The sequence below is a fragment of the Eurytemora carolleeae genome, unplaced genomic scaffold, assembly GCF_000591075.1.
Source record: "Eurytemora carolleeae unplaced genomic scaffold, Eaff_2.0 scaffold1697, whole genome shotgun sequence".
Classification (NCBI taxonomy): Eukaryota; Metazoa; Arthropoda; class Copepoda; order Calanoida; family Temoridae; genus Eurytemora; species Eurytemora carolleeae.
Genome location: NW_019398502.1, coordinates 673 through 19,777, shown reverse-complemented (window position 1 = coordinate 19,777; position 19,105 = coordinate 673). Strand labels below are relative to the sequence as shown.

The 19,105-nt window shown below is 31.4% G+C and overlaps 1 protein-coding gene across 1 annotated transcript; it reads left to right on the top strand.

The window, feature by feature from the left end:
* Positions 1-1,621: 1,621 nt before the first annotated feature.
* On the top strand, positions 1,622-18,016 carry LOC111717445 (serine/threonine-protein kinase spk-1). The gene is made up of 11 exons (XM_023492948.1): positions 1,622-4,442; positions 5,628-5,806; positions 8,582-8,631; positions 9,044-9,102; positions 9,871-9,958; positions 11,207-11,314; positions 12,952-13,038; positions 14,902-15,002; positions 16,525-16,586; positions 16,890-16,956; positions 17,896-18,016. The coding sequence occupies exons 1-11, from the start codon at positions 2,701-2,703 to the stop codon at positions 17,999-18,001; spliced, it is 2,649 nt and encodes an 882-aa protein (XP_023348716.1). The 5' UTR covers positions 1,622-2,700; the 3' UTR covers positions 18,002-18,016.
* The last annotated feature ends 1,089 nt before the right edge of the window (positions 18,017-19,105 follow it).

Below are 19,105 nucleotides of genomic sequence, written 5' to 3'. Positions count from 1 at the left end.
GAAAGCTCTCATTCTTTCCATTACAGTTTACATAAGATCTTTGTTTCATAACCGGGTTGAATACAGCTTGAATTATCATATAAAAGTTATTTAAACTTCNGTAATAATAATGATAATAATATTAAAAATGATAATATATCTTTTAAATAAAGAAAATATAAACCTGTTTTGCCCTACAAGGTGGTCCATTAACATTACTGCAGCAAGAAGGAAATTTTCAAAGAAGGTGAATTTTAAACATAAAATTTTTTTCCAATCTCCGATTAATTTTTCATTCAAATCTGAGAGGGTAGAAAATAAAACTTAAAGAGGCTGTAAGCGTAATTTCAAATGACCCTCCATGCAAAGATGGCACTACCTGATTTACAACGGTACCCTTACATGAGCAAGTCACTTTAGCAGAGAACCCGCAAATAAAAATAAACAGTTTAAAAAAAAACATTGATATCTAATTCATACTTGTACCGTTGTAAATCGGATCTCTTTGCATGAAGGTTCACTTGAAATTTAGCGTACAGGTTCTTTAATGCTGATTTTGCCAACTAACAAAGAAACATGCATCGTTTGGTCACAAAGTTTGAGACTTCGAAGACGACTGTACTTTACTTACAGTTTTACTTTTAAAATTCCTGGTTTCCTACAGCTGTTCTGTACCAAGATATATATCATCATCATTCACAAATTTATTTTCAATGTGGAATTAATTGCAATAAAAATTTCAGACTTTGTGGTTAAAGAGTTAAAACCTTGATATCTTGAGCTTATTATTAATTTTTGTACAGTGAAACCCTTAATAACGAATACATCGAAAGAATTCATCAAATGTCGTATTCTTTACTTTCTGATAATGGAATGTTGCAGATATTTAGTTTTTTAATTAAATTATTATATGGAACTCTTTAAAACTGTTCCCGCATATTCATGGCTATTTATTTTTTTTCGCAAATACTGAAATTTACGTAATATATTATAAAACTCATTGAAAAATTGTCAAGACGACATTTGATAAATTCTTCCGATGTATTCGTTATTAAGGGTTTCACTGTAAAAAATTACCCGAACAAATTTTCAACTTTTAATAGTCAAATTTTCTTAGATAAAAAAGACATTGTATTAGAAAAATACAAAAAATTAGTGATATGATATGATATGATATTATATGATATGATATGATATGATATGATATGATATGATATGATATGTTATGATATGATATGATATGATATGATATGATACGATATGATATGATATGATATGATATGATAAGATTGTTGAATATTTTGCAAAGTGTCTTTGATTATATAGACATATATTATAGATCGAACTAACTCTGTATTTTTGCACACTCTATGTCCGGTCCAATCTCAATACAATCTCACAAAACCTGTAGGGAGGGGTGGGGCTGGGGGGGCAGTTTATGGTTTTTATAGATTCAACATTTTGACAGTCATCGCTTAGTGGGCAGATTTCGAACAATAAAAACAATTTTCCTTGATCATCTCGTTTCACTAAAAATGTTTTTATATTAATTTCAAATGTCTAATGACTCCAAAACTTCCAATATATCGTCAAAAATAAATGTTTAATTGATTTTACAATAATTATAAATAAATGATAAGGAATGATGAAAGTACAGCAGGATCTTCAAAACAGTCTCGACAACCAAGAAATGAATCAAGATCGTCATCAAACTCTGATTATGAGCGCAGTGCTCTGGTATCAGCTTGGTCAGATGAAGATGACTCTGAGAACTCCGATGACTCTGAAGAGTCTGAAGTATCGGATGAGTCAGAGGTTGATTCTAAAGAGTCAGGTCGGGATGAGAGTTCCTCAGCTGATGAGCACTGCAATGGTCATATTGCTCTTATCTCCAGGAAGAGATATAATCAGACTCAAACATCACTCCAGCAACCTTCACAGGAATCAATAATACTCTTAGATCACAGTGAATCAGATACAATTTTAGCTCAAAGTAAATCAAATGAAATCTTAAATCACAGTGAATCAAATATAATCTTAGATCACAGTGAATCAAATATAATTTTAGATCACAGTGAATCAAATATAATCTTAGATCACAGTGAATCAAACATAATTTTAGATCACAGTGAATCAAATATAATCTTAGATCACAATGAATCAAATATAGTCTTAGATCACAGTGAATCAAATATAATCTTAGATCACAGTGAATCAAATATAATCCTAAATCACATTAAATCAGATATAATCATAGGTCATAGTGAAAACGAACTGACTCCCACATCTAATATTTCAAACTTCACACTGGCATTTGAAAAATCAACGTTATCATCAGAAATCAATGAAATCAATGAAATTAATGAAATCAATGAAATCAATGAAATCAATGAAATCAATGTAGCTGATGACTCATTTTTGCCTTTGACCTCACTTAAACATGACATTTTTCCTATCTGTGATCAACCTGAGACATGTTCAGCATCTGATCAACCTAGCCTCAGTGTGGCTTCTGATCAACCTTGCATTATCTTGGTCTTTGATCAATCTGAAAGCAGTGAAGCCTCTGATAAACCTTGCATTGGCTTGGCCTCTGAACAACCTGACAGCACCTTGGCCTCTGATCAACCTGATCGCAGCTTGGCCTCTGATCAACCTTGCATTAGCTTGACCTCTGATCAACCTAGCATTGGTTTGGCCTTTGAACAACCTATCAATAGTATGGCCTCTGAACAACCTAGCAACAGTTTGACCTCTGATCAACATCGCACGGCCTTGACCTCTGATCAACTTGAACAATCTAACAAGAGTTCAGGCTCTTCAGAACCAAATATCAGTTCAGCTTCTTATCAGCCCAACATTAACTGTTTACTGGACCAATCTAATACTATAAGTGATGTAGGTTCTGATCAAGCTAATGAAGAACAACCCCAGAATGAGCAAAAACAGACTCCAGTCTTTCAAAAAACTATAACTACTGAAGAAACACTTGAGGAAGCATCTGAATCTCGCAACCTAGGCTCAGACTACAAAGTAGCCTTTGATTTCTATAAACCAAATTTGATTTACGAGGAAACCAGTTCTATTACAGATAATGAAAACAAACCCATTACTTACTCTGAGACTGAATCTGTCTCTCATGACATTATTGAAAATATCGATGTCTCAGAGGTAAACTCTGTTAACAACAGTCTAAGACCTGGTATTGATGATGAATCTTATCTCACTTCAGTCTCTGAAGAACACACAAATCCTATTGATGAACTAAATCTGAACGAATTAAATGTTGAGAATAACTTAAGTAAAGCAGAGAATAAAACTTCATTAAGTAATAAAGGAAAACATAATGACACTAATAAAGATAATGAATTAAAGGAGAACTGTAGTTTCATTGAAGCAATGGAAATTTTGAATTGCCAAAATCAGCTTTTGCGTAATCAAGAAGAAAATGATCCTAAAGAATATAATGATTGTCAATTTGCAATCGAATGTAGTAAACAACTAAATGATAATATTAATCAGATTAGAGACAAAAGAGAAGCAGCTGATCATGATGCACAAGGCAAACATGAGAATAATGAACTCAGAGTTGAAAGTGATCTTACCATTCACAACTTTATAGATATAATACATTATGGCACAGAACCAACAGAGCATGAAAACGTTCAGGATGTTCTAAAAACAAATCATCTGGATTCTGTAATAAATTTCTCTTCTGCCCAAGGTGATCAATACACAAATCAAACGGAAGTTTCTCAAGAATTTAAAGAAAATGAACTTATAAAATCTGTGCTTGATCTTAGCAAAGCTGATATCCTTCTTCGTAAAACTGGTCTTGAAATAGCTGATCTCTCTGAGTCTGATATCATTTTGGATATGGACACAGTGATATCCCGAGAGAGAAAATATGATTCAAATAATGATCTACATTTGCATAATGTAAATGACCCCATTGAAATAAAAGATGATGCTGGAAATCAAAATAAATATTCGGAATATCAAAGTGAAACTTTTAAGAATCAAAGTGAGATAGAACTGAATCAAAGTGACCCTATAAATATCATTGATAAAACTACAGATCAGATTGTGACAAATGAAAACAAACTTCAAGAAACAAATTTAGAAAATCAAGCAATAGTAGAAAATAAACATGATCAAGAGCAAAAAGAACATTGTCAAGATCATAGCGAACTAAATCAAAAAAAAAGTTCGGTAAATCAAGTCAATTCTGCACATAGTCATGAGCTTAAAGATCCTGTGGAAAATCAAGCAACAAGCAAAAAAAATTGCTCTGCTGCAAATTCTTGTAATAATCAGGATGAAATTACTTGTGACAAATCTAAAGTTGACACCAATAATCCTGAAATAGCTGATGAACCTGACATAGGTTCTGATGATGAAGGTTCAGAATTCTCAGTATCTGATCTATCCTGGTATAAAGAATATTTGGGTCCAGTATTCAGGTAATACTCAAGCTTCGGGAAGTACTTAGGACTAATAGAAGGTAGAGAGCTAAATATATATAAAAGAGAAGGATACAGAGTAGACCGCAGGATCAAGTATAGAAAAAATCATGCATGAAGTAAGAAGAGAAAATAAATAAGTAAAAAAGAGAAAGGAGTAGAAAGCAAGATAATTAGATAAAGCAAATATATCAGGATTCAGGAAGGAAATGAAGAGAAAGAGGAGATATTGGAGAAGAGAAAGTAGGGAATAATAAAAGACCAAGATTTAATTAAAAGAAGCAGATAAAAATAGCATTTTGGTCAGTAAAGTATATATATTGCATTGCCCCACTAGGAAAATATTAAGCTTTTTTCTTTCAATTCCTAGTAAAATGGTATTAGATCAAATTCTCATAAATTGAATCATTGCATTAGTAAAATTTAACCACTTTTATTTTTTGTTATAACCCCTAAACGCTTTTTTTCTTCCAACGTTTTTGCAGCCCTCAATCTTTCTAAATTTCCCAACCTCCTGCAAAGAAATATCGTGGAAACCCCACCCCCCTTCCTGCTTCATATCCTACCTTTCTTTTTGCCTTTCCTGTTAATAGTTTGGTTCACGACGTTTTTACATTAGAATCCGGAGTTTTTGCATTATTATTCGACCTTGCAAAATCCTTGGTTTAACCAGACACAAAAACTCTCTCTCTCTCTCTCTCTAGTTTGAAAAGAAAGCTAAGGAATATTGTTTACTTTTTCTAAACCATATTTATTCTCTTTATTTCTTCCTCCCGGCACTAAACTTTTCAAACAGTTTTCATAAAGTTTGCAATTCTTCCAAAAACAACATTTTTAAGAATTTAAAATATTTAAGTTTGGGACTTTATGAAATATTTACGTCCAGCCATACATAGTGATATTTTGTATTTTTTGTTAGAATTCTTCATCATTACTCTTTTATTAAAGGGACTGTAAGCGTAATTTCAAGTGACACTAATTAACAATGGTATCCTTGAACGCTTTGTCTAGTAAAGTTTGAATCCATGTTTGCCCAGAGAATCTCTTGAAATTACTCTTACAGTCCCTTTAATTTATAATATCAAAACCAGTTCTGGGAGATTTTATCGTCATATTATCTTTTTAAAAAATACATCACTAAAGGCGTTATTTTACAAAATTAGTTAAATGAAAACTTGTTTTTAGAAGCGAGAGAGGGAGAAGACCAGACGAGGATGGAGAGGATGAGGACAGAGGCCGGAGGCTGGAGGACGATCAGGACGAGGATGAAAGAGGTCGCCGACTTGATGACGACGAGGACGACGATGTTGCCGGTCTCCAGTCCGACGATGACGAACAAGAGGCCCTGGCCGATTATGTAAAAGGTTGATTTTTCGATATTGTCTATTTTCTTCCTCTTTTAATTTTTGATATCTCCAGATATAGAACTAGAAACATTTAGAAAACTTCTCAAACAAGAAATAAGAAAAGATAATTAATTTTAAAATATTCCAGCTTTCAAATTCGAATTCTTCCAAGAAATCAAATTTTAAACAACTGATTTCCATTTCCCGCATTTTTTACAGCCAGGAAATAAAATGGCCTCCAAATATAAAGTTGTTAAAAAGAAATTATATTCCGGTTTTAAACTTTAATTCTGCTAGGTAATACAATAAATTACGATTTTAAGGGGCTGGCAATAGCTTCAAACAATTAGAACGGCCTCTATAAAATAATACAATAAAGTAATTAAAGAGAACCAGACTAATAATGTTTGTTGTGAAAAAGCCGGCTTATTGCGTCCTGAAAAATATAAGATCTCTGAAAGATCGTCTTTGGTTTTGAACAGTTTATATAGAAAAAAACAAATGAGTATCAAAAAAGATTTACTTTAATTTATAGCCTTCAAAATGTTGTGAGAAGAAATTCCAGGCATCCATCTTGGATGCAATACTTCCTAGGCATCCATCTTGGATGCAATACTTCCGAGGCATCCATCTTGGATTCAATACTTTCCTGGAATCCATCTTGGATTCAATACTTCCCTGGAATCCATCTTGGACTCAATACTTCCCTGGTATCTATCTTGGATTCAATACTTCCCTGGTATCCATGTGGCAAATATCGTAGCAACCCTTATATTTGTTAACCTGAGCATACCTTGATATATTAAACAGAAGCTTCGTAAAATGATTGAAACATGCATTGTGATAGATTTAACATCGATTATATCTGTCCATGTTAATCCTTTTAACCCTATTCAACCCCAGCATATCCTCGTTTTCAAGTACCCCAGCAGAGATAGGGTTAATACGTATATTCAACTTAAACTACGCTGTAAACCTGTGTGGAGATAGATCATACACTGTTCTAACAAACACGTTGAAGATCGTCCCCTTCAATTTGGGATCGATAAATAAGAGCTTGTTTGAGAGCTACGCATGTGTCACTGTGTGGCATTTAGAGCCTGGATTAATAGCTTGTTTGAGAGCTACGCTTGTGTTCCTGTGTGGCATTTAGAGCCTGGATTAATAGCTTGTCTGAGAGCTACGCTTGTGTTCCTTTGTGGCATTTAGAGCCTGGATTAATAGCTTGTTTGAGAGCTATGCTTGTGTTCCTTTGTGGCATTTAGAGATCGATCAATAGCTTGTTTGATAGCTACCGTGATCACGCACAGTGTTAGTGGCGTTTATAGTTCACGCAAATGTAACCATGGTGGATCGTTTCCGGGTTTAAACATTGATAGATATGTGAAACTAAACTGTACCTGGATAGATACGTGTTAGAGAAACCATTCTGGAGTAAGGTATTTACTACATCCATCTTGGATTCAATACTTCTCTGGCATCCATCTTGGATTCAATACTTCCCAGGCATCCATCTTAGATTCAATACTTCCCTGGCATCCATATTATATTCAATACTTCCCAGGCATCCATCTTAGATTCAATACTTCCCAGGCATCCATCTTGGATTCAATACTTCCCTGGCATCCATCTTGGATTCAATACTTGTCTGATTCAATTCTTCCCTGGCATCCATCATTTATATTGTTTGTATCCAAAGAAAAAATAGAAAAATAGATTTAGTCTGTTTTTCTATAAATAATATATTACAACTTGTCAGAAGTTGGAAATGCACAAGAAAAAACAATTGCGAAGTATATATATGTATAGATGTATGTATTATTGAGTACTATAAAGTATATATATATAGAGATGTATGTATTATTGAGTACTATAAAGTTTCTTTAGATCACTAGCGGTGTATTATCAAAGGCAATATCTCTACAAGTTCTCCTAATGCAATTTGTTGGTTAACAGAATTCAGCAAATTAAGAAATCAAGAAAATGAAAACTCAGTGGTTCACGATTCATTATATCTACATACAGGGTTACCCACAAAAGATGAGACTTCAACCACGATTGTAACTATTGTAGCTCAAATTTAGACTAAAGAATACTATTGTAACTCAGATTTAGACTAAAGAATACTATTGTAACTCAGACTTAGATTAAGGAATACTATTGTAACTCAGATTTAGACTAAAGAATACCATTGTAGCTCAGATTTTACGAAATTTATCTGTATTTATATTCAGGAATCCCTGCAACTGTAAACTACTTTGTTTTTTTGCAAAATCATAAAATAAACCATTAGATTACTATCTCTAGGGAAAAATACACAATTTAACCTTGGTTTTGTCTTATTTGAAGACTTTTTAGTCGTCTTTACAGTCTCATCCTTTGTGGGTTACTATGTATTATATAGAAATATTTTTATAAATCGACAAAATATATTTTTTTTATTTCTGCTTTTTTATCCTCCGAGTTCTAACATTTATTCTTTATCTAGTTCTTTACTAAAGAACATATAATTTCAAGATACCCTCAATTTATTAAGTGGTAATTCCGATTTACTACGATACTCTTAAAAGCTTTGTTAGACCAAAAAAAGTAGAGATGTCTCTTCAAAAACCTATTTTCTTTTCAATTATGAATTCTTTAAAGAGTTACTTGCTAAATCATTAATTAAAGATTGTCCTAATTAAACAGTTTTCAACGACGATGTTTTTCCCATTATTGATCAAATAATGGTTAAACGGTAACCGTTGTAAATTGGACAGTGCACTCTAGAAATGGATTATTTATTTTTTCTAGGTGGATATCACCCTGTAAACATAGGAGACCAGTTCGAGTCTAGATATCAGGCAAAAACTTTATAAAATATTTTTTAAACTTTTGACCTTTTGCCTCACACTCTAATTATATAACCCTTATATTTTTGCAACCTGATGCCGTAAATCTTTGATATTTCGAAAAAATTCTTATTGCCAAAATTTTACATCGTCTAGATGCAAAGATATAGAGATTGGACATTTAGAGTTCAGGAAAATATTTAGTTCAATATTGTTTCCTGCATTTTTAACAAAGAAATTGAGTTTTCGCCACAAACTCTGTTTTGCTAATCTGTATCTTTGCAACCCGATGTTGTAGACATTTTATATTTCAAACTTTGATTTCTGTCAGATCAAATAATCTAAGTTTGAAATATAAAAGGTTTACATCTTCAGATTGCAAAAATATAGAGATTGGAGAATTGCTAAGACTCAATATATTTAGGTTATCCGTAAACTTGGTTGGGGACATTTCTCTACAGTTTGGTTAGCCTGGGATACCAGGTATACAGGGGGATCAAGAATAGAGTTTTAAAGTTTTATAAAGATATCCGAATAATAGAGATTAATAGAATAGAACAACACTATAAAGCAGAATAGAACAGAATATAATAAAATAGAAAACAATAGAACAGAATATAATAAAATAGAAAACAATAGAACATAGAATATAATAAAATAGAAAACAATAGAACACAATATAATAAAATAGAAAACAATAGACCACAATATAATAAAATACAAAACAATGGAACAGAATATAATAAAATAGAAAACAATAGAACACAATATAATAAAATACAAAACAATAGAACACAATATAATAAAATAGAAATCAATAGAACAGAATATAATAAAGTAGACAACAATAGAACAGAATATAATAAAATAGAAAACAATAGAACAGAAAAGAACAGAATGTAAACAGACACTAACAGATTAAAAAAATAGGACAGAATAGAACAAAATATAAAAGAACAGAATAAAAAATAGAAAATTTTATTGTATTTTATTGATTAGCTTGGGATACCAGGTAAGCAGGGAGATCAAAAAAACAGGAGACACAATATTTTTTTTGATTTTATATAATAGACCTATAATTTATTGTATTGTATTGTATTGAATTGAATTGAATTGTATTGAATTGTATATTGTATTGAATTGTATTGTATTGTATAGTATTGTATTGTATTGTATTGTATTGTATTGTATTGTATTGTATTGTATTGTATTGTATTGTATTGTATTGTATTGTATTGTATTGTATTGCAGGGGACAAAGGTTTGTTGCCCTGAAAGTTGTGAAAAGTGCCACACACTATACGGAGACTGCACTTGATGAAATTAAACTCCTCAAATGTGTAAGTCATAGATTATATACATATACAGAGTTAAAGTTCAGTTTGCATTTTTAAACAATTTAAATGATTGAGAAAAATAAATAGAAAAGGCCACATTCAAACGTACACTTGGAAAATTGTTCCCTCAGGAAAGCGTAAACTTGGGAAAATGTTCCATCAGGAAAGCGCATACTTGGGAAAATGTTTCCTCAAGAAAACGTAAACTTGGGAAAATGTTCCATCGGGAAAGCGTAACCTTGGGGAAATGTTTCCTCAAGAAAACGTAAACTTGGGAAAATGTTCCATTAGGAAAACGTACACTTGGAAGAATGTTCCCTCTGGAAAGAGTAAACTTGGGAAAATGTTCCCTCAGGAAAGCGTACACTTGGGAAAATGTTCCCTTAGGAAAGCGTAAACTTGGGAAAAATGTTCCCTCAGGAAAACGTACACTTGGGAAAATGTTCCCTCAGGAAAGCGTAAACTTGAGAAAATGATCCCTCAGGAAAGCGTAAACTTGGGAAAATGTTCCCTTTAGGAAAGCGTAAACTTGGGAAAACGTTCCCTCAGGAAAGCGTAAACTTGGAAAAATGTTCCCTTAGGAAAGCGCATACTTGGGAAAATGTTTCCTCAAGAAAACGTAAACTTGGGAAAATGTTTCATCAGGAAAGCGTAAACTTGGGAAAATGTTCCCTCAGGAAAACGTACACTTGGAAAAATGTTCCCTCAGGAAAACTTACACTTGGAAAAATGTTCCCTCAGGAAATCGTAAACTTGGAAAAATGTTCCCTAAGGAAAGCGTATACTTGAGAAAATGTTTCCTCATGAAAACGTAAACTTGGGAAAATGTTCCATCAGGAAAACGTACACTTGGTAAATGTTCACATTCACTCTATAAACTTGAATCCTCTATGGCTAACGTGCAATTGTTAAACTGCATAATTATGTAAATTGCACAATAGAAATAAATGGTTTAATTTTTCAAATGCATTCATGCAATATAAATGTGTATTAAAATAATTATATAAATCCAAAATATCTATTCTGCAATTCTGAAAAAGTTTAAATATTTTGAGTTCTTTTGAGATTGCTACGGTAAGAAAAAACGAATTAAAGGGGGGCTTTGTTTATTATACAAATATTTTAGAAAAAGATAAGATCCTGATTTTTTTGTCATTTTTCATTGGCCAATGGTCGGTTAAACGCTTAATAATTTAGTTTTTTTAATTTAATTTTAATTTAACAAAGTGTACAATTTTCAAACTATTTCAGGTTAGAACCTCGGACGAAAAAGACGTTTTCCGGGAACGAACCGTCCAACTGTTGGACGATTTTAAGATTGTTGGGGTGAATGGAACCCATGTTTGCATGGTCTTTGAGGTAAAGTCTTTTCCTACCAATTCTAAATAAAACTATTTTATATTTATTTATATTTTTGAAATTATAAAGTAAAGATGCTTTTTACAGAAAGGTCGAGGTCGAGGTTATAAATTATAAATACATTTTAAAAAATAGAACTAAAATAAATAAAATACAATAAGTTAACATTCGCGCTGAAATATCAAAAGTAAACAAAACAGAAAAGATATGAATATTAAATTTGTTTTTAAATAAAACGCTGTAAATAATGATTTATTTGTTGGCAATTACGAAACAAGAAAAGAGATTGAAATTTTTATGTTTTCAATCATAACTCTTCTCATTGTAAAGCTTCTGGAATGAAAAAAGAGTTTGGAATTGAAATGGAACAAGATAAATTTGCTTTTCTGATACTCGTATATGAAATCCAAGAAGCTACAAGATAACAAAGTCATACCGGTAATCTGGATGGTTTTCCTTTTTTTGCTGTCAAGCAAATATTCGAACCTTAACCTTATTCCCGCTGGGGGGGGGGTCAATTTGACCCCCCCTGTAGTTTTTTTTACATAACTCAAAAAGTATTGGTCTGAGGCTGTTGAAATTTTCTGACTTTTCTTACATACCCAAAGCCCTCCCTTTAGGCCTAAAACCGGGCTTTAATACTAACTGCCTGAGTCCTCAGGCACACTGCCTGAATGACTGCTTTTGCCTGTAACAAACTAAATCTTTGTTTTGACCCACTTTCACTTATCAGATTTTGATAAAATTTAGCTTTTTGGAAAGCCTATGACATAAGGAAACGGATTGCACAAGTTTTGCGAGAAAAAAAATTGCAAATTTTTTGCAAACAACCTGTCAAAGGAAATTTGCACATTTTTAGTTTTTCTTGATTAAAAATCAGGTTATTTAAAATTTTGCAAAATTTTTTGCATATTTGAAATGGCATGGTCAAGGGCTTTTCAAAAATGTATAATTTGTCATTTTTTGGACAAATTTTTTTTTGCAAACATTTTTACTATAAAACTGGATTTTGCGATAAAAAATTCAATTTTCGCAAATTTGCAAATTTTTTTGCAGATTCTAAAAGTAGAGCACAAGAGCTTTCTAATGATGTATCATTTGTCATATTTGGACATAAAACATGGGAAGCGTATCCTGGTTTTCAAGTACCCCAGCAGGGATAGGGTTAAGCCCTTTACGATTCTTTAGCAAAAATAAAATCTCTAACTTATTATTGTAACAAGAAGAAGATGATTCATTTAATGTACCATCCCGTTTAGCCGTCATATACAGTGGTAGGTGATCATATCAATACAATGAAGACGACTTTCGATTTTAATTTTGAGTTAAATCAAGCTGCTAAACAGCATGGATACATATAAACATAGAAGTCAATAGAAGATATCAATTAAGAAGCTTTTATTTTTATTTATAAACTTGTAATTAGAATAAAGCTTGTTAAAAATCAAAACTTAAATTTAAAAGTCGTCTTCATTACATTGTTATAATCGCCTAACACTGTAGTACATGTGTATTGTGTATACTATACAACTTGCTATAGATGCTTAAAAATCGGGCCTGTTCTTTTCAGGAACCAAAGTTGTTAATGTTTCAATAAATAATTTTTTAAAATTGGATTTAATGTTTGTTAATTTCAGGTTTTAGGGCACAATCTTCTGAAGTTTATAATACGAAGCGAATACCAGGGAATTCATCTCTATAATGTTAAACTCATCATGAAACAGGTCAATCAATATTATTCATATTTAAAGGGATCGTTCGCATAGTTTCAAATAGTTCTTCATGGAATGAGTTAAATTTACTATTTGAACGACGCCCCTTTACCAATGCCTAGAATACACTATCCCTAGTTCGTAATGCCTAGATAACAATATGCCTAGTTCGTAATGCCTCTTGATAACACTTTGCCTAGTTTGTAATGCCTATATAACATTATGTCTAGTTCGTCAGCCTAGATAACACTATGCCTAGTTTGGCATGCCTAGATAACACTATGCCTAGTTTGTCATGCCTAGAGAACACTATGCCTAGTTTGTCATGCCTAGATAACACTATGCCTAGTTTGTCATGCCTAGATATCAATATGCCTAGTTCGTCATGCTTAGATAACACTTTGCTTAGTTCATCATGCCTAGATAACACTATACCTAGTTCGTCAGCCCAGATAACATTATGCCTAGTTCGTCATGCTTAGATAACACTATGCCTAGATCATCATTCCTAGATAACACTATGCCTAGTTCGTAATGCTTGATAAAACTTTGCCTAGTTAGTCATGCCTAGATAACACTATGCCTAGTTCGTAATGCCTGATAACACTTTGCCTAGTTCATAATGTCTGATAACAATTTGCCTCGTTCGTGAATGACTAGTTCGTGAATGCCTAGTTCACTATGCCTATTTCGTTATGCCTGGTAACACTATGCCTAGTTCGTAACGCCTAGATAACACTATGCCTAGTTCGTAACGTCTAGTTAACATTATGCCATGATTCATGAATCATGATTGCCTACATTCATGATTGCCTAGATTCCTGAATGCCTAGATTTATAATTGCCTAGATTCATGATTGCCTAGATTAATGAATATCTAGATTCATGAATACCTAGATTCTTGAATACCTAGATTCATAATTGCCTAGATCCATGATTGCCTAGATTCATGATTGCCTAGATTAATGAATACCTAGATTCCTGAATACCTAGATTCATGAAGTTGTGTTTTACTTGACTTGGATTTAAAGATATATACTTTTGAAAAAGATAACTTTGCAGGATTGTTTGTTAGTTCTGAAACTAATGTCCTTTATGTTTATGTCTAGATGAAATACATTTTCCTGGTACTCAAGACACTTTTATGTTATCTAGGCATAATGTTATCTAGACATTCACGAATCTAGGTATTGTGTTATCTTGTCATTATGAACCTATAGGCGTTAAGAAATATAGGCACACTGTTAGCTAGGCATTCAGAAATGTAGGTATAATGTTGTCTAGGCATTCATCATCCGTATAATAAATATACTTGTATAGGGACTAGAGGGGTTACTGTATCTACATGATAAATATAAGATAATCCGTATAATAAATATACTTGTATAGGTACTAGAGGGGTTACTGTATCTACATGATAAATATAAGATAATCTATATAATATATATACTTGTATAGGTACTAGAGGGGTTACTGTATCTACATGATAAATATAAGATAATTTATATAATATATATACTTGTATAGGTACTAGAGGGGTTACTTACTGTATTTACATGATAAATATAAGATAATCTATATAATATATATACTTGTATAGGTACTAGAGGGGTTACTGTACTACATGATAAATATAAGATAATCTATATAATATATATACTTGTATAGGTACTAGAGGGGTTACTGTATTTACATGATAAATATAAGATAATCTATATAATATATATACTTGTATAGGTACTAGAGGGGTTACTGTATCTACATGATAAATATAAGATAATCTATATAATATATATACTTGTATAGGTACTAGAGGGGTTACTGTATTTACATGATAAATATAAGATAATCTATATAATAAATATACTTGTATAGGTACTAGAGGGGTTACTGTATCTACATGATAAATGCAAGATAATCCACACAGATATAAAACCTGAGAATATACTAGTCTGCGTGGACCAGGGTTATATCAGGTAACATAAAAAAATAAAGTTTTAAAAATAATTCATTCTTGAATTTTAAAGGATATATATTAATATATCTGATGATCTCCAACAAAAATAGTAATCTGATCAACGCATTTCTCATTTAAAATTTTTAAATTAATAAAAAAACTTTCGGATGTTTTAATATTCCTTGTACGTACTACATTTAAAATCATTGGCGAAAAGAAAGGAAGAAATTTAGTTTTTAAAAATAAATGAAACGATAGAAGTAAAAAGAATAAAGAAGGTGAAAAATTGAAAGTAAAAAAAAACATTAAAAAATGACAAGAAGATAGTGTCACTGAAGAATGAATGAAAAATAAAGGAATAAATGAAAAATTATATCAAAGTTTTAATAAATAAAAAGAAAGAAGTAGAAAAAATAATATATAGGAATAAAAGGATGATTAAAAGTGCAAAAAAGTCTAAAAAAGGCAGAAGAATTAAGAAAAAGAAGTCTGGACGAGTTTGATTAATTAAAAAAAGAAAGTATAAAAAGGTAAATGAAAGTATATAAAGAAAGTATAAAAATTTAAAAGAAAGTATGAAAGATAAATGAAAGTTCATAAAGAAAGTATAAAAATGTAAATGAAAGCATAAAAAGAAAGTTTTAAAAATTAATGAAATTATATAAAGAAAGTATAAAAATGTAAAAGAAAGTATGAAAGATAAATGAAAATATATAAGGAAAGTATAAAAATGTGAATGAAAGTATATAAAGAAAGTATAAAAAGGTGAATGAATGGAAAGTAATTAAAGGAACAAATAACCATGTCCAGAGACAGTAAAGGGAGACCGACCACCTCATAAAAGGTTGTATCACAAACTCAAATCTTTTACTTCACCTTTAGGAGAAAAAAAATCAATCAAATGTGAGTGATGTTCTGAGAAATAAACAGTGAATTTCATACACGATGCAACTTTACTTTGACACGCAGAATATCCCTTATTAATGTCAAAAAGACAATGAAATATAAACTTTACTACATTTTATAAAATTTGCAAGCACCCCCAGACTACTATATGTTAATTTAATGCTAATAACTTTCGTAAGAGTTTTTAAAATGTCTGAAATTTGTTAAGTGTGTTTTCTCTTTCATTTTTTTGCGACAGAAAAAAATTCTTAACTCTGTTCTAAATTGCAAAATTGAAGCTTGAGTTTAAAAAGTATTTTTTACTTTATTGGTTATATATAGAACCATATTTTCTTAGACACGAAATATTAACTATTTACAACTACTGCACACTGTACAGGGAAGTTCAGGGATTTTTACTCTATCAAGGGTTTTCAAGATCAATTTGATCTTGTGGAGTAAAATGGGAAAACATAGGTATTAACTATAACGTGTGAAGGGGTGAATGGTTTCTTTACATCACATTTTTTTAATAGAAAATTGATGATTGCAAAGTTAGTATTTAATAGAATCTTTTTTTACTGCAGATCTTTACGAATCGGTCCTTTTATCACGTTGAGATAATTTCTTAAAATACTGTAATTACAAATATTTAGACGGATTGCAGCCGAGGCGACATATCACTTTAAATCCGGACTCAAGCTTCCCAACTCAGCAGGTGAAAATTAATAGTTCCCACAACAGCAATCAAAAGTTTTCACCAATGAGAGATCGATTAATCTTCTTGCGGGGAAAGCTTAAGTTTAACTCATTTTGTTCAAAGCATATGGCCAATCAACTCTGTATGCTTAAAGATTGTGAATCACATGTATAGACATTAAAGCTATTTATTTCAAATTGAAAAAATGTCTTTGATAAATATTAAAACAGAACCCAGACAAATCTCTACTTGCCTTTAAACATAATTATAAAGAGAAGTAGAGAGTTGTAAAATAATATTTTCAAATAAAAATAAATTTAGTGAGTTCAGCACCGGAGTTGATGTCACGCAGTTCCAGAACTAGAAGTCCGAGACATAGAAACTCTAGGTAAGAAACTACATTTATAGATAGAAACTCTAGGTTAGAAACTACATTTATAGATAGAAAATCTAGGTTAGGAACTACATTTATAGATAGAAACTCTAGTTTAGAAACTACATTTATAGATAGAACCTCTAGGTTAGAAACTACATTTATAGATAGAAGTTCTAGGTAAGAAACTACATTTATAGATAGAAACTCTAGGTTATAAACTACATTTGTAGATAGAAACTCTAGGTTAGAAACTACATTTGTAGATAGAAACTCTAGGTTAGAAACTAAATTTATAGATAGAAACTCTAGGTTAGAAACTACAGTTATATATAAAACTCTAGGTTAGAAACTACATTTATAGATAGAAACTCTAGGTTAAAAACTACAGTTATATATAAAACTCTAGGTTAAAAACTACATTTATAGATCGAAACTATAGGTTAGAAACTACATTTATAGATATAAACTCTAGGTTAGAAACTACATTTATAGATAGAAATCTAGGTAAGAAACTATATTTATAGAGCGAAACTCTAGGTTAGAAACTACATTTATAAATAGAAACTCTAGGTTAGAAACTACATTTATAGATAGAAACTATAGGTTTGAAACTACATTTATAAATAGACACTCTAGGTTAGAAACTACATTTATAGATAGAAACTCTAGGTTAGAAACTACATTTATAGATAGAAACTATAGGTTAGAAACTACATTTATAGATAGACACTCTAGGTTAGAAACTACATTTATAGAAAGAAACTCTAGGCAAAAGGCTGCATTTAGGGATATAAACTCTTTTGTGGATTTTTTCAGTTCATTTACATTATATGTTGAATCTAGGAGGAATATGTATAGTATTGTTCAGTATATTACAATATATGTTGAATCTAGGAGGAATCTAGAAAGCTACTCTAGTGTTCAGTATATTACAATATATGTTGAATCTAGGAGGAATCTAGACAGCTACTCTAGTGCTCCGGATGAGCTTGTGAGTCCTAGAAGTAGAATAATGTCTGATGATGATAACTTTAACGAGGTAATTATGAACATTTAAAAACAATGAAAGGAACTGTTCAGTAATTAAAATAAAATTTAACATTGTTAAATTATTCTGTTTAAGAGTATTTTCCCCTAAAAGATTTTCCCTGAAATGAATAAAAAAACGTTGAATGAGAAGATCAGCTTGTATGTGTTACTAAATCCAAAAATTGGGAGCGTTGAGTTTAATCATTGAATAGTCTCTTGCCTTAATAAACAGCCTGAACTTATATCTGTAAATCTAGAAATCAATCAATCATCTTCATCTTATGCAGCTAGATTAATTTAATGACTCCTCGTTATCCCTATAGTGGTCATATTCTGTAGAGATAACTTGAATTAAGGAATAAAGCATTTATCCTCAAATTTCAAAAGTGCAACCACATTGAAATTGGAAATCGAGTTCAAGTTTTTAAAGTTAACAATACTCCACTTCAAAATGATGCTTAAAGGCTGTATTTCCTGAATAAAGGAGACTGCGTATTGCGTAACGATATGGTTAATTGTGGCACATGAGGTAGTTGCCTTTCCTCCCTCGCGTCCGTACAGCGCACGCGAGAGAAAGGAGGAAAAGAAGGGAGCCAAGGATTAAAATTTTGGATTATTTTGCTGATGATAATTTGTCTTTGTCATGTATTTTCCTTATCTAATCTCCAAAAGAAAACCATGACTGTATTTGAACAGTTTGCAAGTCTAAAATTTAACCAACTAGACGAAAATACTGCATACAATACACAATACACCATACACCACCATAGTTAATACAGATAAAACCGAACCTATAGTGGTTGTAGACAAGTTCTAGAACCTTCCTTGCTGTGTGAATAATGGTTTATTTTAATCAAGGAAAAGAGTCCAGAGAATAAAAAGTCACAGCTTAAATGCCACTCGTGACTTAAATAAAGCCGTGACTGTAAACTAGCTAGAGACCAAATATTTACCTTACTCGATTAAATCAACGAGTTAAATATTTAAACCAGTAAAATCCCCGTAGTTTATTTGTTATCAACCAACAATGATTCTCTGGAAGTGAAATAGATATTCATAGTGACGCTTGCGAATATATATAAAACCCATTATAGTCTAAGATTACATTTAGAACTTTCATTCATTTTTTTAC